Here is a 22371-nt window from a genome sequence, read left to right on the forward strand (position 1 = left end):
AGTTGATACTGTATGTCATTTACCCCAAAACTTTTAAAAAAAAACCTACAAGAAATAAAAGGACACTAGCACCAGGTAATTCTTTGTACAAGATTTGACAAGATTTTCAACTAGCACTGGAGTCTCTTATCTAAGAGTTTCAGTTTCCAAAGAAGATGCTGAGGAAATGAATAATATGAATAAAGTGGGTAAGTCACCTGCAACACACCATGACATAATGGAAATCCAAAGGATTCTAAGAGAAACTTCCGGAGATGCAAAATTAATAAAATGGGAAGAGAGGGGAGAGAAACTTGGCTGGCCACTTGAGATGTGAGCTATTTGCCTACTGCCAAAACCTAACCTATGCCAAAAGTTGTCTGAAAGCCAAGAGCAGAGTCCAGTTTCAATAAACTCTCTTACTGGAACATCAGTGTAGAAATGACTATTGGAGAATTCAAGCAAGATTATGGGTTTTATGAGGCTGCTGCTTATAACAGCAACGGCCAGAGAGAAGCTCATAGTATAGACGTATGCAATATTACAATGCTTCCTCATTCCACTACGGGAAAGAGCCTGTTTTAGTACTTTTATTCACTATTTCCTCTGAGTCTTCAATTTTCCTTGGATAAGAACTTGCTATAACTTGGAAATAGAGAAGTTCCGAAGGCCAGACGAGTGAGTCAAGATTAGGTGTGGGGGGGGGGGGCGGGGGGAAGGGAAAGGGAAGTCTTAGTATCAGTGTACTTCTTCCTGACATCTGTCTTTTATCACCTGTAGCTTTAATCTGTATCCATGAAAAATACATATCAGCTCCAACTTCCCTTTGCAAGGCTTTTCCCAATTTTGATCATTTTCCTCTATCTTGAACCTTCAGAGCTCCCTCAAAGGACCTGGAAAACTCATTCATGCTAAAGTGTTAAGGATTTAATATCTCTCCCAACAGTTTTTGCATTTTAAGTCAAATGACCAGACACCTTTAAGGTAGAATTAGGAGAATGGCAGTTCTCAAATCAAATCATAAGGAACTGGATTTTTGTCTAATTGTTAAACCAACCCTAATTCAACTAAAGGAGTTGGATTGCCCAAAGTGAAAGTCAATGCAAAAGAAAAATTATATGTAGCAGGCAATTTCTGGATGGGTTAGGGCTTACTAAAAGACCTAAAGTAAAAATCTTAGTAAAACCATACTATGTTCTCAAAACAAACACTTTAATGGTTTAAAAATGTTGGACTTTTATCACTGCTCACTAACCAGCTCAGGCACTCTTGGTTCCATTTATCTGGCATACTGGGGGCCTCATGCCATCAAATTGTTTAGAAAAAGAAAAAAATACAAAACTATCTGAACTACAACAGGCCAGAAATTAACTTTCTATTATTTTCCCCCTAAAAGTATCTTTGTTTCCACTACACTAACAGCACACTTAATCCAAAAATTGTCATGCGAGTATTTAATGAAGATATAACTATTAACAAGTTTATTGAGGCAGCTGGGTGGCACAGTGAGTAGAGTCAGGAGGACCTGAGTTCAAATCCAACCTCAGACACTCGACATACTGTGTGACTTCGGGCAAGTCACTTAACCCCAATTGCCCTGCCTTTCCCCCTCCAAAGAAAGAAAGAAAGAAGCAAGTTTATTTAAAGTGCCTAAGACTTCTGGAAAGTTTAATTAAAATAATTCTGAATTTACCAGAATTTCTCATAACAGTAGAGCCAAATTTTACTTTTTAGATCATTACAGTTATAAGTTAACACCAAAATCACAAATACTGGGCTATTTGGACCCACATGTATTACAGCATTTCTGAAAAACACATTCACTCAGATCTGTAAGAAAGTCTCACTTACCCAATAATGAAACAGGAGACGGCAGTCCCTAAGAAAGCATAAGCCAGAATAGACCCAAGATTCCTGAAAAAGTGTCTCTAAATAAGAAAAATATAAATCACTTTGAGACTTTTGACAATATAGGCAAGCCCTCCACATCTCAACAAAAAGAGAAAGCTCATCTACAAGGTCAGTTTTGGTTATGTCGAAAGGTAAAATAAAGTAACACCTGAGTGTCAGCTTAAACATTATGACAAGGAAAACTAACTCCTTGGCTTTACCAGCTAAAGAATAAATCAGGAAAAAAAAAACCTAAGAACAGTCAATGGGGATGCTCTAGTTAATCAAACCTAAAAGAGAGCCATTTCTTAGGCTTTATGTGGATGACCAATTGCCAAGAATTAGACCACACCGAACACTAAAAGACAAACACCCCTCGCTCTAGGAAGATTTTCCTGATCTTCCTTTTTGTATAGACCTCTTTCCTACAAGACTTCACATAACTTTTTTGTTCTATGCCTCTAATGGACTTAAAAAGCATTGTGAGCTAAAGTTCTCTCTCTCTTTGTCTTTGTCTGCCTGTCCTCCTACCAGAGGAAGCTCCCTGAAGGCAGAGAGCAGATTATGTCTTATCTAACTGGGTTTCTCCCCCAGTGTCTATTAGCCCAATGTTCTGCACCCAGCAAGTTCTTTTTAAAAATTTGTTTATTAGTTAATTTATTTATTTTTAGATTTCAACATTCACTTTCATAAGTTTTAAATTTTCTCCCTCTCCCTTCCCCCTCAAGACAGCATGCAACCTAATATAGACTCTACATATACATTTCTATTAAACATATTTTCACATTAGTCATGTTGTATAGAAGAATCATAATGAATGGGAGAAACCATGAGAAAGAAAAAACAAAACAAGAAAAAGAAAATAGTCTGCTTCACTCTGCATTCAGACTCCATAGTTCTTTGGATGTGGATGGTGTTTTCCATCATGAGTCCTTTCAAATTGTTTCAGGTCTTTGCCTTGCTGAGAAGAGCTAAGTCCATCAAAATCAGTCATCACACACTGTGGCTGCTACTATGTACAAGTAGCAAGGTCTTACTAAACACTTGCTGAATGAAACATAATCAAATCTCTCTTTGGTGATGCAGGAGTCACTTTGGCATCTTGTAGTGCCCTCAAGGTCAATATCATGGACTAAGTTCAGGTGCTGGCGATCACTTGAAATGAATCTAGAGAAATCTCAAGATTTGATTTGAGGAAACAGGAGATGAGAAGACTGGGTGCGGGGGGAAACCATAACTATTCAGATATTTTAAGGGATAGGGTTTCATCTTTCATACAATGTAAATATTTTAAATGCTCCAAAAAGAGTGAACCATTTGTCTTCTGGGTTCATACAAAAGGTATAACAAATTCTCTTTTTCTAAAGTCCCAAGATTTTGTGAGGTCTCTTTTTATGGGTTACTTTGTCATAGTTTAGGATATTCAAAATCTGGGGCATTTTCACTCGACAGGCAAACAAAAACACGCCTAGAAATTTTTTTTTAAGTTCATTTTAAAAAGGAAAGAACCTGAATTATCAGTGAGACTACTGTCAACCAGAAAACAAAACTGAAAGAGCTAGGGTAAGACTCACTGGTTAGAAATTGGCCCAACCCTGAGTCCCAACAAGGCCACTGACTGCCTCTGTTCCCATATTCCCAAATGCTTGACTATGGCCACAATGGCGATGGGTGAATATGTGAATAGATCTTCGTTAACTTATCATTGCTTCCAGAAAAACAACTCAAAATGCAGGCCTAGCTGAGCACAAGTACAGTCATTGTATTAAAAGTTATATTATTTTTATTTATCTCTGGAACATTATATTTGTCCCTTAAATCAGTTATCTTCTGACTTTAAAAAAATTAATTCATTTATATAGCAGCAGAACTTTTTTAACAATTAGATATCAAAGAAATTGAGAACCATCAATCTACTTCTAACAGCTCCACACAGAGCTTAGCTGGGGAAGGGGTGTGGGAATCTAAGGTGGAGGGAAGGGACATGATAAGAAGTAATCAGTAACACAAGTTCACTGAATCCCTGACAATCCATACATAGATGAGTCAGGGTTAAGTGTTAGAACTTAAGAATATCTCAAAGGACCAAAATGCATCAATTAACATGGAGTTTTGTGGGGTTTTTTATCTATAAGGCAAAGAAAACTGAGACTAAAGGATCAGAATTTTAATTTCAAAATAAAATAATACCATCTGCTTATAGTTACTATATTTAAACAGTATCTGCAATATTGGAGAAATTATAGTAAATCATGAATGATTATTTTAAAATTCTTGTGTTACTTGATGCAAACAAACATACCTGGTCCTTCTAGTGTTAGCTTTCCACCACCACTCAGCACGTTTCACACTTACTTTTTGTCATTTGATTTATAGTCAAGTAATTCAAAGTTACATTAGCATGAACCAAAGCAAATCACAATAACCAAGTAAATCTACTGTCAAAAAGAGAATGTGTTTCACAATAGGAGCACTCTGCGTGTGTGTGTGTGTGCGCTTATAGGCATATAATATATAGATTTTTCTTGTTGTCATTACTGTCGTAAATAATCTAGACTTTAATGTATCTCAAGAGAGACTGTCAGAAAGAGAGCTCACATAACTATTTTTTTTGAAGAATTCAAAATATGTTGATATTTCTATAGTATCCTTGAGATAACAGGGAGAAGTGAAGTAGAAAGAACTTAGTACCTGTTTCTCCATTATCTGATTTTGCTCCTGGGGTGTCTAACTTTGGCTGGTTCCATAAAGCCTCCCAAATCTTCCACACTAACAAATTGAAGTGGGTGGGTGGGGGAAATGGGAGACAGCGTGTGTATGTGGTAGGAAGGGTAGAGGAAAACAGACCCAAGGAAGGCTAGAATCCATCAAGGAAGTATTTATTAAGCACCTACTATGGTGAGAAGATTTCCCATTGAAAACCCACTTGGTACTATTACTACCTGTTAACTAGTCTCACCATGCTGAAGCCAAACTAGATTAATTTTCCTGCTCTTTAGGCATTCAGAAGGCAGTCTAGCATGGTAAATAGAGAACTAATCTTGAAGCCCAAAAGACCTGGGTTCAAATATCCCCTCCTACACATACTGGTCATGTGGCTTGTTGATTGATCCACTGGTCTGGAAACAGGTTTCCCTTCTCAGATAAGGACTTTAGGTGAATTGTGACAATTCACATTTATGAATGATATTCATAGGATATAGGATAGGATTTATAAATGAAATTTATAAGATATTCAATATCTGGGGCATTTTGAGATTTACTAAGTGCTTTCTTCATAATGTATTACTAATGTGATCAAAGATCTTCCCCACCCATTCAATAGGTCTCAGGTGGGGCTAGGTGGGAAAGCTTGATTATATCTGTGTGTAAGTAGGCCTAAAGCCTAGTACTAAGCCTATTCAGGAGTGAAGCCCTCAGGGCCCTAAGGGGAGTTGCTAAAACCAGAGCTAATGGTAGGTGCACTGAGTTCTAGTCAATCATGAATTCAGCCAATCAGAGACCTGAGTGCTAGCCAACCAGATGCCAGCTAAGACTGTGTAAGGAGAGCCCAGAGTGTGAGAAAGCCAGAATTGAGGAGGGACAGAACTGAAGAGAAGCAGAATTGAGAAGCAGACATCAAGAAGACATTGAGGCAGCAGACATTGAGAGAAGCCAGTATGACAGAGATGCAAGAGAGTCACGAGCACACAGTTAGGACTCATGAGTGATTGTTTACAGGAAGGCCCTAGGATGACTTGGTGCCTTGCTATAATACTGTGTTATAATTTCCTTGTTGCTACATTGATGTAGGCTTACTGGTTTTGGAATATAATTACTGCTATATCGAACTGGAATTACTGGTCCTGGGATTGGATTCTCTGGTGTCTAAATAAATGTTATGCTTCTGCCTTCTACCTAGAAAGTTTTTCATACTTTGCAATTTTGAACCATTCAGGCACGTTCATGGTCATCCTCAAGGTCATGAATCTTGACTTACTGATACAACCCTATGAGGTAGGCCATTTCCATTTCACAGATGAGGAAACTGTTATGAGTTTCCTATATAATGGCTTTGGGGTGTTAGGTGGCTCAGTAGATAAAGTGCTGGGCCCAGAGTCAGGAAGATTCAACTTCCTGAGTTCTTAACCCTGTTTGCCTCAGTTTCCTCATTTGTAAAATAAGCTGGAGAGAAAAATGGCAAACTATTCCACGATCTTTGCCAAGAAAACCCCAAATGGGGTCACAAAGAGTCAGACATGACTGAAACAACTGAACAACATATAGTGGCTTTAAGTTATAAGAAGTTAAATGGCTAGTCCAGGGCTAAATAGCTTCTCAGTGACACAGGCATGATTCAGACATATGTTTCTTAACTCCAAAGGCAATACTCTAATACAACATGTTTGTTGCTGTTTTTTTACTGTAAATATCCTTTTTTATTATGAGCTCGAATGTCAACAAAAGAATATCTCAATACACAAAGAACAAGGAGAAAAAGGATTGTATATGACATACTTTTTAAAAGAAGCACTTTGTCAAATAATGTGTGCATTGGAGCAAAAACAAAGATGATGATGATTTCCTGAGCCACAGAAACGAGACTACATCTTTGTGATGAATAGATGGGCATAAGCCAGAGCCTGAACATATCTGTTTACACATCAGCAGTTAGTGATGAAATATTTATAAGGTTTAATTGACGGGAGATTTAATACAAGTTGGCATGTATACAATAGTCCACACTACTGAAGTGCCCATACAGGAAACTCTTCAAAAAGGGAAAAGACAGAAAGCTGAACACCAATGATGACCTAATCACTAGCTTTTAAAAAGCAGCTTCAACTCCATACCAGCAGAGCTTATCATTTCTTTTTCTTCCAAAGAGAATGTGGCCGTCAAAGAGCAGGTTCTGGAGAAATTAAGGTGCTTTTCACATATTAATGTGGTTTTCACCATCTGAATCTCAATTTTATTGCAAAAATGAACTTGAGAGAAGCAGGGTGGCAAGTGGATAAAGAGCTGGTCTTAAAGAGAGCCAGCTTAGAGAGCCAGGAAGATCTGAGTTCTAGTCCTGCCTCTGAAACATACTGGCTCTGTGATCCTGGGCAAGTCACTTCAACTTTCAGGTTCTAGGCAACACTATTAAGTTGCAGTAAAAGTGTCAATTGGTAGAAAGAGTGTTCTCACCTGAGAGTTCCCTACAGCAGTGAAATCTCAGGTCTAGTTCTCAGTCTCCATTAACTGGATCATACATATACACATATATACCATATGCACACGCATGTATACCCACACATATATACACACACACCATGCACACTTATACCCATATACACAGTCACAACATATACATATATGCATACACAAACACCTATGCACATATATACCACATACACACATGTATACATGCATATCTACATACCTCTATATACCACAGGCATGTATACAGATACATACCATATACACACATGTGCATATAACACACATATAGCACATGTACATACATGCACACATGCATACACAGTGCACATACCACATGTGCATATACCTATGCACATACCATATACACACATGTATACACACATGCCCACATACATATACAGCAGATACACATGTGCACACACACATACCACATATACACGGTGCACAATATAACCATACACATATGTGCGCGCACATATACCCACACATGTATACATCACACACATGTGTGCACACATATACGTACATATTCTTATATATTCCACATACACATGTATGCATGTACATGTATAACTACACACACATACCACACACACCTGTATGTACACAAGATACCCACACGTGTATACATCATATATACATAGGTGCATGTACACATGTATCTATATACATATACCACATACACACATATAACTATACACACACTATATATACATATGTGTGCACGCACACACATACCTATACACACATGTATATATTTTAAAACACTCCTCCTTCATTAACAAATCGCAGCTAATGAGAACCTCAGTAACAAATGCTCTGTTCATATGGAGAAAGGATTTTCTATAATGTAATGAATATTTCTCATGTACAGTTATGTGAAGGGCCACAGAATTGCAGAAGGAACATGGCTGACCCCTAACAGATGAGAGATTACTTTTTAAAAGTCCACGTAGCATGGAACTGTACAGGAGTTGGCAACAAAGGAGTTAAGTCTGCTCAAAGCCAGCGAAGGCTCTGCCAACAAAACTGGTTGGATATGCAGGTGCTCCTCAATCCACAAGAATGCTGTTGAGCTCTGCTGGCAGCCAACAACTCACATCCTGGGGGGTGGCTAAGAAGGACTTCCTTTAGCCCTTTGCCAGAAAAGACTGATAAAAACAAGGCCTGGGTCTGTTCCTCCAAGGGATCCTGCTGAAGGAAACTCTCTAATCTTGTGCCTAGGCTTTAGAGTTAGGAAACAGGAAAAAAGTCACAGACATTCCACACCAACTCAGCCCCCTTTCCTCTTTAACCTCATCAATCTTGTCCCTCAAGAAAAGGTTGTGTGGGGAAGTGAGCAGAATCAGGAGAACATTGCACACAGTAACAACAGTATTATATGATGAAGAATTGTGGATGACTTAGCTATTCTCAGCAATACAATGATCCAAAACAATCCCAAAGGACTCATGATGAAAAACGCTACCCACCTCCACAGAGAGAATTGATGGAATCTGAATGCAGATTGAAGCATACTTTTTTAAACTTTAATTATTCTTAGGTTGGGGTTTTTTTAGTCTGCATTTTCTTTTGTAACGTGTCTAATATGGAAATGACTACATGACTGCACTTGTATAATCTATTTCAAATTGCTTGCCTTCTCAAGCAGGGGTGAGGGAAGAAAGGAAGGAAGAGAATCTGGAACTCAAAATTTTTGAAAATGAATGTTAAAAATTTTTGTTTACATGTAATCGGAGAAAAAAAAAACCTCAAAAAAAGAGAAAGGGTTGTGTATAAAACAGAAGCTTTAACTCAACTTTCCACAATTCTCAATGACCCCTCACTGTAGGAATAATCAGATTTTGAGGTAGAAATAATCAGATTTCAGGTTACTTGGATGAAATACACTGTAATCACTTGGCTACATTTACTGAGTAATCATCACCGGGTGGCATGGCAGAATACAAGAGGAATAATTTACTCTACTAATAATATTCTCACTACTTGGTAGTAGATTTTTACCAGAGATATTACATGCTTCAAATTATTAAAACCTCTTACCTTCTTTAAACTATATCCAGCATGGAAAATAATTGGAGGCAGCAAAATATTGAAAAATACTTCTGGATCAAAAGTTACCTAAAGAGGTTTAAAAAAAAATAAATTCATTGTTCATTAAAACACATTTGTAACAATTCATTTAATATTTCAATAAATATTTATTCAATAATGATTTTCAAGGTACTGAGAAGAAGAGCATTAATGTGGACAACCACCAACTTGAACAAGAGAGCAGCCATCAGAGAACAGAGAGGCAAGATGTGCGCTCTCTCGTCCTTATATCTTTACCTTCCAATCCGGAAGCATCACTTTAGCATTTAACGAGCTACGACGATTAGATTCGGTTTTGACAATTCATTGAAAGTGCTTTACCAAAGTTTTCACACATAAGCCACTGAACAAACTACTAGGTCTTATTATATTGGTCCAAATATAGGTCACCCCAACGGGTATTGCCCCTTTATGAATTTTCCAAATTTCCTCCTAAATCTCTGGATTTCTCCTCCATTTCCCAGCAGCCTACTCACCCTGAAAAATGCCTCTGTCTCTGTGGCCTTCTAACCATGAAAGGTCCCTCCACCTTTTTGGCCCCCTCCTAAGACTGGGTATTTCCTCCTGGAACCATTTTGAGTCGATGCCCAAGTCACTCTTTTAACCTTCTCTGAGCTCTGCTCCCGACTCTAAGGACTTTTCCACCGTGATCCCATACACTCTGCTTTCCCACCTCTTCAGCTTCCTTTTCTGTTGTGTTCCCCCACTGAAATTTAAATTCCATGAGATGAAGAGGGCTGTTTTCTTTTGCTTGCATTTGTTGCATTTCCAGTGGTTAGTGCCCAGCAAACAGGAAGAACTTTATAAGTGCTTGACTTGATTTGTTGACTCTTTTGATTAGACTAATGGATTATCCATTTTACTGGATTTTAAAAAACAGCTTCAAGTTTTATTAATTCAAATGTTGTTTTTTCTTCTAGTTTTATTCATCTTTTCCTTGATTTTTAGAATTTCTATTCTGGTTTTTAGTGGGAGTTTTTTTTTTTTAAATGTGTTGGTTTTCTCAGTTCATTCACTTTAGTCTTTATCATTGAGGTCTACCTTTGAGGATGCTTAAGGCAAAAGTTTCACCCACGTGGTCCCATACCTTAGGTGAAAATTGTTTACCCTGCCCTTGGGCACTTGTCAACTCCTGGCTGCACAGCTGTGACTGGGAATCGAGCCTTGGTCTTGGGAAAATCCCCTGAATTCCATTATTCATATATCCATTATATAAAACTCTGATTCACTCTCTCTGCTTTAGTTGTACATATATAAGATTCCTCTATCCCCTTACTCAGTAAACTGTTGGCTTGCTATCAATATCAAATAAACTCTAGTGGCTTGCTATGAGATCAAATAGAAGGTCCTTTTTCTGGCATTTTAAAAGCTTTGGAACTTGGTCAGTTCTTACTTCTCCAGTCTTCCTGTGCTTTATTCCTGCAGCTATTCCAGTCTTCTTGCTTTTCTTACCATGATACTCCATCTCCCATTTCAATAATTTTTTATTAGCTCTCTCTCACGTCTGGAAAGCTCTTCTTCTTCACTTATGTTTCTCAGCTTCCCTGGCTTCCTTCAAAATTTAGCTCAAATTAATAATATCATCTGAATCCAAAATCTTCTAATATCACAACATTCCAGGAGAGGATTTATTATCTTGAACACTTGACACTGACCAAAGATCTCTTTCTCATAGCAGTTCAGTTGGGTCTTGGGCTAAATATAGTGGGGTTTGACACAGAGGGCAAATATATTTGAGTCATACATCTTTGACTGTATTCCAAAGTTTAAATGATCACGAGATTTTAGGCCCAAATCAAAAAGAGACAATGTACATAGCAGAAACAGTGCTGGGCCTAGAGTTGGGAAAAATAATTAGGTTTAAAACCTTTATTATTTGAGTGACACCTTGTTCATGTAACTTAACCTCTCCTGGCCGAGGTAACTTGTTTGTGAAATACTGTAATACTCACCTCATAGGACCATTGAGAGTCAATGTATATTGAACACTTAGAAAGCCTTAAAGTACTACATAAGTGATAGTTTTAAAAATTGTTATTATAATTCAGTGTCAACTTGGAAGGAGGTCTCTAGCTGAGCATCCCTAGTTTTCTAACATTTTCATCAGTGACCTGGATATAGGAAGAGATTGTGTAATTATCAAATCTGTCCATGACACAAAGCTGGGTGGCACAGAATTCACAATGAACCAGAATGAAAAAGATGAAATTAAATAGGGATAAGTGGTTACATCTTATATTTGGATTTGGATATCTGGATAATTTCCTAAAATTAATTTCACATGTCCAAAATGGGAAAAAGCAGAGGAAGATAGCAGTTGGTCTGAGGAAGATCCAGATGTCTCCGTGAACTATTAAGCTTCAATGAATCAAAAATATGATACAAGGTATCATCTCCAGGATGGATCCTTTATCCTTTCCTTTTGACAGACACTTTAGGGGCACTAAGTTCAGGACATTACATTTTAAAAAGGACATTTTCTAAAGCTACAAAGTATCCAGGCAACCAAGATGATCAAGGACCTTGAGTTTGTGGCATATAGGGAATTGTGGATGTTTACCCTGGAGAAAAGATTGAGGGTGGGAGGATGGAGGAAGGGAGGCAGGAAGAAGATGACCCGTGGTGTCTGTATTCAAGTATTTCAAAGGCTGTCAGGTGGAAGTGATGAAACTTGTTTTGTTTGATGCCCAGAGGACAGAAGTAGGAACACTTCCAAAAGCTGCAAAGAAGCAGTCTGGCTTGATGGAAGAAAGACCTTCCAAATGACTGCAGGTGCCCAAAGGGGGAATGGGCTGCTTTGGGAAGTATTGCGTTTCACTTGAATTGGAGGCTGGCTGACACAGGCAGTGGGGGGAATTCCTGTTCAGGGATGGGTCAGCCTAGAAGGCTCCTCCATCTCTTCCAACTCTGAAATTCTATGCCTCTGAGAAAAATGGAAGCTCATGGATCACCACATCCAAATCTTTCATTTTACTGGTAAGGATTCTGAGGCCTAGAGACAGTCAGGTGCCTTAACAGGAGTCACAGAGCTAGCTAGTCGGTTTAGTTACTTTGCTGCTGTTATTTAGTGGTTTTAGTCATGCCCAACCCCATTTGGGGTACTTTTGGCAAAGATCTTGGAGTGGTTTGCCATTTCCTTCTCCGGCTCACTTTACAGATGAGGAAACTGAGGCAAACAGGGTTAATAGACTTGCCCAGAGTCACACAGCTAAGTATCTGAAGTTTGAACTCAGGTGCTCTATCCACTGCACTTTATATGGAGCTTTCAAGTAAGCAAAAAACTTAGAAATACGACCTTGTTTTATCCTCACAACAACTTTGGGACATAGCTGCTTTTTATTATTCCCCACTTTATAGGTGAGAAAAAATTGGGGCTGGGGAGAGAAGTGATTTACCTAAAGTCAAGGAGCTAGTTGTTGCCAGAGGCTGGATTTGAATACAGTTCTTCCTGACTCTGAGTCTGGCACTCCGTTATTCACTGTGCCTGCCTATGCAGTAGGAACTACTTATGTGGCATAAGACAGCCTAGCTCTGACTCTGATTCATCTCCATCACCACCTCCCCACCCCCACTCCCCCATATCCAACTGCCCACCAACTTCCAATTAAATGACCTCACAGGCAGTGGTGTGGTGGAGCCAGTGTGTACTGATAGAACAGATTGTTAAATTTTTAGTGTGAGCATTTATTTCCTGGAAATCAGCAAATACTACCAATCCGAGCTTGATTTATTGTTTTGTTGATTATCTAGACTTAAGAAAGTAATGGTGAAAATGTTAATATTTAAGATTAAAACTCAATAGTATATTTTTTACATTTTCCCCCTGGAGAGCCAACTATGAAACATTTACCAGCCCAGTCGGCTCATATGCATCTCAATGTGGACATATCCAGACAAAAAGACCATCTCCACACCCCCATCCCCAATCATCCCCCTTCCTAATATCCTTATTTCTGTAAAGGACACCATCATCCTTCCATTTCCCCAAGTCTGAAGGCTCTTCTCTTTCCCTTAGACCCCCACATCCCCCCATGCTCTGGGGGCAGCTAGATGGCACAGTGGATGGAATGCCAGCCTTAGACACCTACTAACTATGTGACCCTGGGCAAACCACTTAACCTTGTTTGCCTCAGTTTCCTCATCTGTAAAATGATCAGGAGAAGGAAATAGCAAACCACTCCAGAATCTTTGCCAAGAAAACCCCCAATGGGATCACGAAGGGTATATGACTGAACAGCAACAACATCTCTCAGCTACTACAACAGACTCCTAATTAGTCTTTCCCCTTTCCAATATATCATCCGTAAAGATGTCAAAATGGTATTCCTAAATCACAGGCCTGACCATGTCCTCCGTCTACTCAAAGAGCCCTGATGGCTCCCTACTGACTCCAAATCAACATTGAAAGCTCTTCCAAATTGGGCTCCACTACCTTTCTGGACTCACTATATATTACTCCCCTTCACACCCTCTACATTCATGCCAGCCTTGCCTAGTTGCTGTTCCTCATTCATGACATTCCATCTCCCGACACCTTTGCCCAGGCCATGTTCCTCATGCCAGAAAGGCACTCCTTTCTCAAATCCATCTCTTAGTTGAATTTTCTTCAAAGCTCATTTTCAGCCTTTTTTGGTCTCCCCCAAGCTGCCAGTGTCTCATGCTATTCACTTTCTATATTTTTGTATTTACTTATGTTACTGTTTATTTCTTATTTACTTATGTCACAATCCACCCTGAAAGAAGCCAAGCTGTAGGTAAGTGGAGGATTTTTTTTTTTACTTAGTACCCCCACTTAGTCTACCATAATGCTTGAAACAGAGATGACTCTGCCTGTTGATTGATGATACTTCTGTCCCATTAGCGGCCTCCAAGAAGAGGCCATGAAGCTGATGCAGGGATGGGTCTAGGTCTCCTGGATACAAGTTGAAGCTCAATCTGATTGTTTCAACAGTTACTCAGTCTTTGTATACATACCAGTGGAGCTGCATATTTACCTCTCCTGACTTGGTTTCGGCCTTACAGTACACTCATTCCTAACTTCAAGTAGCTTTTAGCTACCAGCTGTATAGCTAGTATACTAAATGGTATGGCATACTAAAATAGTATAGCCAAAAGCTGTATAATGTAATTTGTAACTCAAAACAGTCATATGAATAACACGAAGGTTACCTTTGACTGTAAAACACTATGTAATTATGTTCATGTGCATGTATATATTACATAATTTAAATTTTTTAAGTCCAAACTTGCTATTTTATTCATGAAGGAAATTCCTGGTAAGGGAACTTTTGGTGATGAAACTCCCTCTTATATTACAGACAGGATTTTCACTGCTGTAAAATTTATAGTCTTTTGAAGATTAAACCACTACCCCCCACCCCAGTTAATCAGCGGAGCATTTATCAAGGCTTACTACTAGTCAGTGTGATAACAAAAGAAGCAAGGGAGGGAGGACGTGAGCAAGCCTATTATGTGCTGCACGCCAAGCTAAATGCTTTACAAATATTATCTTATCTTCCTAATAACCCTAGGAGGAAGGGGCTGCTATTATCCCATTTATAATTAAAGTAGACAGAGGTTAAGTGATTTGCTCGGGGTCAGTGAAATCAAATTTGAACCCAAGTCCTTCCTGATTAGCTGGGCAACTAGGTGGCATAGTGGATAGTGCCCCAAGCCTAGAGTCAGCAAGACCTGAATTCAAATCCAGCCTCAGACACTAGCTATGTAACACTGGACAAGTCACTCACTTAACCCTGTTTGCTTCAGTTTCCTCGTCCATAAAATGAGCTGGAGAAGAAAATGACAAACCACTCCAGTATCTTGGCCAAGAAAACCCCAAATGGGATCACGAAGAGTTGGACACAACTGAAATGACTGAACAACAACAACTTTCTGATTCCGGACCAGGTGCCCTATCAATCATTCACTGGAGGTGCCTCTTTTACAAAGAGGGGTAAAACCTCTAAAAAAAACAAAAACAAACAAACAAAAAACCCCTTTCATGTATCTTACATATTAACAGGAGAAAAAACAGCTAGCATGTAGCATGTGCCAGACGCAGGGCTTGAACTCAGATTCTTTTTATTACAAGGCTGGTTCTCTATCCACCATGACGCCTTGCTTCTCAACAAATACCAACTAAGGGGCTGCTTGGTGGCGCAGTGAGTAGAGCACCAGTCCTGGAGTCAGGAGGACCTGAGTTCAAATTCGGCCTTAGACCCTTGACATACTTACTAGCTGTGTGACCTTGGGCAAGTCACTTAACCCTAATTGTCCTGCCTTACCCCCCTCCAAAAAAAAAAATACCAACTAAGTATGTAACTACACCTAGATCTAGATTCCATTACATATAACTAAAATGCTAAAAAGAGTGATGAGCACAATAGGTTTTAGGAAAATTAGCACTGAGCTATGTTACTTTAAGAAAGCCCAGGACCCTTTCCTCCAACCTCTTCCTACATAATGCAGGAAAGAAGTAAGGCATCTTACACATTTAAATATCAAACAATAAGAGTGAATATTTACACAAAGGCTTATACTGTTCTCCCAAAGTACATTGCTTAAATTATCTCTCCGTTGGATGTTCCCTCTCCCCCTCAACTCCTGATTATTCACACTCAAAACACAAGACTTTAATTACTGACAACTTTCTAAAAAAAATTTCCCAACATCTTTGTGAGTCCTCTCTACAACATCCCAATAATACAAAAAAAAATTTTACATATCTCTTCAATGCACACCTGCAAAATTTATTGTTGTTGTTCAGTGATCTCTGCCTCTTCATGGCCCCATTTGGGGTTTTCTTGGCAAAGGTACTGGAGTGGTTTGCCATTTTCTTCTTCAGCTTGTTTTACAGATAAGGAAACTGAGACAAACTGCCTATAGTCACACAGCTGGTAAGTGTTTAAGTACAGATCTGAATTCACATCTTCCTGATTCCAGTCCCAGAAAAAAATCCACTATCCATTGTGCCCACAAAAATACCAAAACAAAATATTATGCCCCTGCCACTTCCAACCAGATTACTTCTCTCCCATACAACAAGTACAATTCATCAGGGTCCTGTGATCTCTGACAAGTGTGGGAACAGTAAATAACAGAATGGAGGATGAAATGTCATGAAAAACACAGCTGCTATTGACCTCGAGGCAGACTGATCATTGACCAACCCTTCAGGATTCTCCATGCCCAAGACCTCAGGCAGTATCACAGCATGGCCCGGGCATACAAGATGTCCCCAGGGTCACACACAGCAGCCAAGTACCCAAACAAAAACACTCAATGTTAGAACACAACCACCCTGTGCCGTGGATCTCACATGGCTCCTTCATTCTCCCTCCTTCAAAACTAATCAGCTCTACCACAGCAGCATCTAATTGGTTAATATAGAAACACTAACAAAAGAGCCCTGACTCTCTCAGCTTGTATGTATTGACTTCAACCTCTGTACCCTCCTCAGGGGCATAGGCAGCAACTGCTGCCTTCCCACTCCCATGACTCAATAGGCTTGCCTTCATTATTGTGGTATCGCAATCAATAACAACAGCATTTCCCAAGAGTAGTTTAAATAGATGCATTACTCAAGATGGCATAAAAATTTAACATTTGTTCCTTGTTACCTATAGAGAGGCAGGACTAAAAAACTGAGTTCACAGAACTCCAGGGTGAGTAGCTTTCTCCTTAAAAGCAAAAAAGAGAAAAGCATTGTATATAGTATATTGATTTTTTTCCACTGGAAGGGTTATTTAGTGCTATTTTTTTAAGATCAAAAAACCAATTACTGCCAGGACACAATATGACATGACTTAAAAACTTATCTTCATAGGTACTCCATTCACTGACTAGTACAGTGTCCTACAGAAAGCAATTATTTTATCAGTTTTTAAGTCAGTAGGTCAAGAAGTATTTATTAAGAACATCTTACTACGTTCCAGGTACTGTACTAAGCACCAGGGATAAAAACTTGGTCCTTGCCTTCGAAGAACTCACATTCCAACATTATTCCATGAAGGGTCCCACAAGTGTCACCAGATGGCCAAAGGGATCTAGAACACAAATAAAGGTTAAGAACCCTTGGTTCTGCCCCTGCTATTCCCTCTCTACAACTAAGATGAGACTTTGAGTGTTCTTGGCCAGTAGAGAATTCATACCTTGGTTGGGGGTGGAGGGTGGGGAAAACAACTTTATATATAAAGCAACAGACCCTGTTTTAACAAATCTGTATCTCTTGCTTCTCCTGAAAATCATTACTGTAGAGAAACAAAAAAACAAAAACATGCTTCCCTCAGAACAATTCATCCACTTATAATGTCAGCTGAAAAGGTGGGGTGGTAGGGGTAAAGAGGCCAAGGGAGAATGTATAGGTTAAGATTATAATATGACAATTTCTCTACCTTCATTTATACCAAAGACTTGGCTGACACTAAGCCATTGACATCAACCATCCATAGTGCTTCTCCTAGAGTGTCTTGCAAACATCAGAGAGGGATAGAAAGTGGTACTAGAAATCATTTAGTCCAATTCCCTTTCTACAGACAAGAAAAAGGAGGTGCACAGGTAAAGGGATGTGTTCAAGGTCACATAGCTTATGGCAGAACTGAGACTAGAACTTAATTCACCTAATTTTTAATCCAGTGTTCTTTCCATGGCAAATATACTTGAATGAATTTGCTGAATAAAGGAAAGAATAAAGATAAGGTTAAACCTATGATTTCATTGATATTGTGAACTCCTGATGAGGTAATTCCCTTTGACAATGTGTACTGCCACTTTCTCTGCAACTCATAACCTTAGAAAGATGTCCAAGAACACTGAGAAGTACCAAGGGTCACATGAGTCGCCAAGGGACACAGAGCCAACACAGATCAGAAGCAAAATATGAACCCCGATTTTCTGGGCTCCCCGGCTGACTCTTTATCCACTATGCCTTGATGTTTCCAAATGAATGAATGAATGACAAAATCCCCAAATCCTAATGTTCCAACTTCAAGTGACACAATTTAATTTCAGTAATCAGGTAAAAGTAATTTAATCTCACTTTCCTGGAGAGAAATTCTTAACAGTAAATCTATATCACTTGGAGCCAGGTTTATAAGGGAGAAGAGGAGAAACAAAAAGAAACAAAAATGAAATGGGAGAGAGGGAGGGAGGAAAAAAGAAAGAATGGAAGGGAGGAACAAAAGAAAAGAAGGGAGAGATGGAAGGGAGGAGGCAAGGGAAAAGAAGAGAATGGAAGAAAGGAATGAAGGGAGGGAGGAAAGATAGCAAATAGTAAGTGATGGACTGACTGGACAGCATCCATGCCAGACTACAGGTAAGAAAAAGCTCAAATGTATAGGTGTTAGCTTTCTCATCAGCACTTAAGAAGGCCACAGAGAGAGCATAGTACAGGAGAAAGAGTATTGGATTCAGAATCACAACACATAGGTTCAAATCTTGGCTCTGCTAATTACTACCTGTGTGACCTTTGGCAAGTCACTTAACTTCTGTGGACCTCAATTTTTCAACTGCAGTTGGAAAGAAGGCTGGACCTCAGGTAAGGAAGACCTGAGTTGTTATAATAATAAATAACAAATAATAATAATAATAATAAAGGAAATGAGGGGGTTCCATTAGATGTCCTCTAAGTTCCCTTTCCATTTTTAAATTCTGATCCCACAATCCTAAATCTGAGGTTGGAAAAGCACAGCTGCTACATTTGAAGGCGATTCCATTCCAAGGATCCATCACAACAATGAAGGTTCGCCAAGTCCAACTGACCTTTCTCAGCATGTCATTCTGTTCAACATTGTTGATCTTTCCGGGGCTAATTTCTCCTTTTAATGTATACTCAAAGAACTTCCCACTGACATTGACCAGCAGAGTACTGAATGGCCTGTCTTCTTGAGAACAGCTGAGAGACTTATCATGGCCACTGGTAGCAGGAATGCCATACCGTAGGATCACCCCAACAATGAGTCCTGAAATATAAGAGAAAGGAAAACACATTCAGAGTCATGCAGCAGAGAAACATCATATTTGCGAGGGAACACATTCAAATGTTGAGTGGATACTTCAGGATAAAATCCGGTCTTTAAAGGGCAACAATCAGCCAGTCAACAAGAATTTATTAAGTGCCTACTGTGTGTCAGGGCACAGGATTAACATAATTTAACACAGTTCTTTGTCTCTCAGACACACTTCTACCTTGACTGCATTATATTTGTGCATATATAATACACAAATTTTATCCCCTCCTCTACTAGCTGAAAAATTCCTGGAAGCTCCCACAAAGCACAGTGTCTGACATACAATTGACACCAGTCAACATTGGCTGAATTGCCTTCTATGTCCATTCTTAGTTAATGTCTGCCAAATCACACAAGGTGTCATTTGTAAGCTAATCAAATCACACATTTTAACAATGCTATGAAAGAAAAGTGCTTCCATTTCTTTCTCATATTTGGAAGTCTTTGTTTCTGTTCTGCAGAGAGTGGGGAAGGCTGAGGGAAAGGAAACAGCCTCAGTTGTGCCAAGATTGCTCAGGCCAGCAGCAACCAAACTACCCTCCTATTCTCACTGGCAACACTCCTCCAACATACTCATATCACCACCTGACAAGCTGGACTATGCCCTCACATTTTTAACTGTCACCAACGTCCTTTATATTGGTCACACTCCAGGGGAAAACAAGAAACAACCTCATTTTGCTCAAAAGTTTTAATCCTTTTAGTTTCTTTTTTTCTTTTACAATACTGAAAGGCGAGACAGCAAAAGGGCCCAATATTTCGTTTATTTTTTTCACAAAGATGAATGCTCAAAATGGAACATATCTGATATGGTACAATAGCACTCATCATCTCAGGCAAGTACTGAAGAGGGCAGGATTTGGAGTTGGGAAGACACTGAGTTCAAATCCTGCCTCAGACACTCACTGGACAAGTCCCTCTCTCAGCTTCAGTTTCTCCATCTGTAAAATGGGGATAATACCTCACATTCAAACGAATACGTATAAACAAACTTTAAAGTGCCATACAAATGTTAACTACTATCGCTGCCATAGAGTTTAATTGTTTATTACAATTATTATGATGGTAACACCATCATTAAATACTGAGACCCTCCTGGATCCGTGTATAAGTACATTATTGAAGCGACAAGGGAGGAGGAGGCAAAACACAGAATTAAGCAGAACTCATGAAAGTAAAATGCACTTACTACATGGGTGGAGTCAAACTCAAATAGAAACAGATCCCTGCTAGCCACATGGTGATTTAGAAAACTACAAATTAACATTATCTGTGTTGTATGGTATTCCTTGTTCCCAATTGCATTTTAATCAGGTTCTAGCCACACTAGGAAGTTTTTCAGCAATGAGTTTTCCACCTTTGTACCACATTATTTTTCATGTTTCAAGTCATTTTTTCAGATGACCCCAGTACAAATAACTTTTACATGATAAACTAGTTGGGCCATCTATTTACATGCTGATGAGCTTCATATAATCACCCTTCTTCATTCACCATAAGGAGAGGCAGCCTGTGTACAGTTTGCAAAGACTTATAGGTTGCTATGAAGTTTTAGTTAGGTGGGTATACTAGAAACACAATTAAATTTGCATCTGTTGCTTTTGGATGCCTACCATTTGCTTTAACATTTGCTGCACCAAATTTATGGAGATAGAGATTTTACCCAAAGGGATTCTAAAATGCCTACACTTACTTATGCTGTGGTGCCTTCCAGTCCAAGGCTTACTCATTCTTCATGACTCAAATGAACCTCTACCTCTTTAAGGAGCTGTCCCATCCCTTAGCTATGCCCATCCAAAGCCCATCTTTCCCTTTCTGTGAAGCCCTAAAATTTAATTTATTTGACAACAGTTTCCTAACCTAGACTAAACTGTGGATTAATATTTTAGCAGATCAAAAGTACTCATTGTTGTAGGTACCCCTTCACTAATGCATATGACAACCTTCATATGCCTTCTCATCCAGGATAATTCTTGTTTGTGCTTTCCAATAAATCCTCTTTAGAGGTTTTGTGTAATGCACTGGAAGCATTCTTATGTTTTGTTTTGTTCTAGTAGCTTAAGGGAATCGATATGACACTTAGGCTATCCATTTGTCTCAATATAACCAGCCTTTCTTTTCCAGTTATATTTGTCCTCAATAATGTATTTTAAACCACCTCTTGCATGCCAATCACTGTTGGCAATATGTAGTAGTCTATTTAATGCCAGCTGCGCATCTTTCCATTGACATTTGGATTATTTGTAATTTCTTCTCCCAAGATCATGATGTTCTATGACTCATGGCCACGTAGCACTCCTGGGAGGGTGGTAGCAATAAACACAGTTTTGCTGTCATAAGGAGACTGAGACCACTGAAAGTAATGCATAATTTCACAAATGTAAGCAAGCCCAATCTGCTTCCTATTTGATTGTGGGCCAAAATAATGTCCATCTTGAGATCTTATCTCAGATGTACTAAATCAATAGACTGCCCATCCCACTTAATGCCCATTGTACATTGCTTCTCCTTTCAGTCATGGCAATGCAGTCAAACTGGTCTTCTCTCTGCTGCTCATACACACAATCCCTCTCCATGTCTCTCCACTGGATATTTCTCATACCTGGAACAAACTCTCTGCCTGGAATGGATTCCTTCCTTACCTCCTCTTCAGAGAATCCTTTTCTTCCTTCAAGACAAAGTTCAAACACTAACTTGTCTTCGCTGCCTACCTTGAATTAAACTATTTTGTATTCATTTGTATTTGTTCTCTTTATACTTATTTTGTACATATTTTTATAGATATATGTGTCCCTTGTTAGGATGCAAACTCCCCGAGAACAGGGATTATTCAACTCTTTGTAGTTACACCCCTAGCACCCAGTACTTGGCACATAGCAGCAATTGAAAATTGCCTTTCAATTTACTGGATAAACAGTAGGCATTTTTAATCCACTTAGTTCTTTCCTATATAGTTGCTGGCCAATTTCTTGAGTAACCATGGATCTCACTGAGAATGCCCTGTGATGTTCTGGGACTTGATACATAATAATAGCACAAAACACAGGGTGGGCCTCACCAAGCAGAGGGAATCTTTCTTCTCTCTCTTACAGAAGACACTGTCAATGACAATGATAAACAACCAGACTAGAAGTTTTCCAAATAAATACAGGAGCAAAACAAGGATGCCCTCTTTCCTTCTGTTATTTGGCATACTTCTAGAAATGTTAACAATAGT

At 39.0% G+C, this 22371-nt stretch overlaps 1 protein-coding gene across 2 annotated transcripts in view; it reads right to left on the bottom strand.

The window, feature by feature from the left end:
• Window positions 1–22371, bottom strand: part of SLC9A7 (solute carrier family 9 member A7) — a 196487-nt gene that overhangs the window by 92838 nt on the left and 81278 nt on the right. For both annotated transcript variants that reach the window (XM_036746088.1, XM_036746087.1), the window contains exons 2-4: window positions 18907–19106; window positions 9097–9174; window positions 1831–1907 (exon numbers count right to left, since the gene is read on the bottom strand). In XM_036746088.1, coding sequence (XP_036601983.1) covers window positions 1831–1907; window positions 9097–9174; window positions 18907–19106 — 355 coding nt within the window. The remainder of the gene's footprint in view (window positions 1–1830; window positions 1908–9096; window positions 9175–18906; window positions 19107–22371) is intronic.

This window comes from Trichosurus vulpecula, chromosome 2 (assembly GCF_011100635.1).
Source record: "Trichosurus vulpecula isolate mTriVul1 chromosome 2, mTriVul1.pri, whole genome shotgun sequence".
Taxonomy (NCBI): Eukaryota; Metazoa; Chordata; class Mammalia; order Diprotodontia; family Phalangeridae; genus Trichosurus; species Trichosurus vulpecula.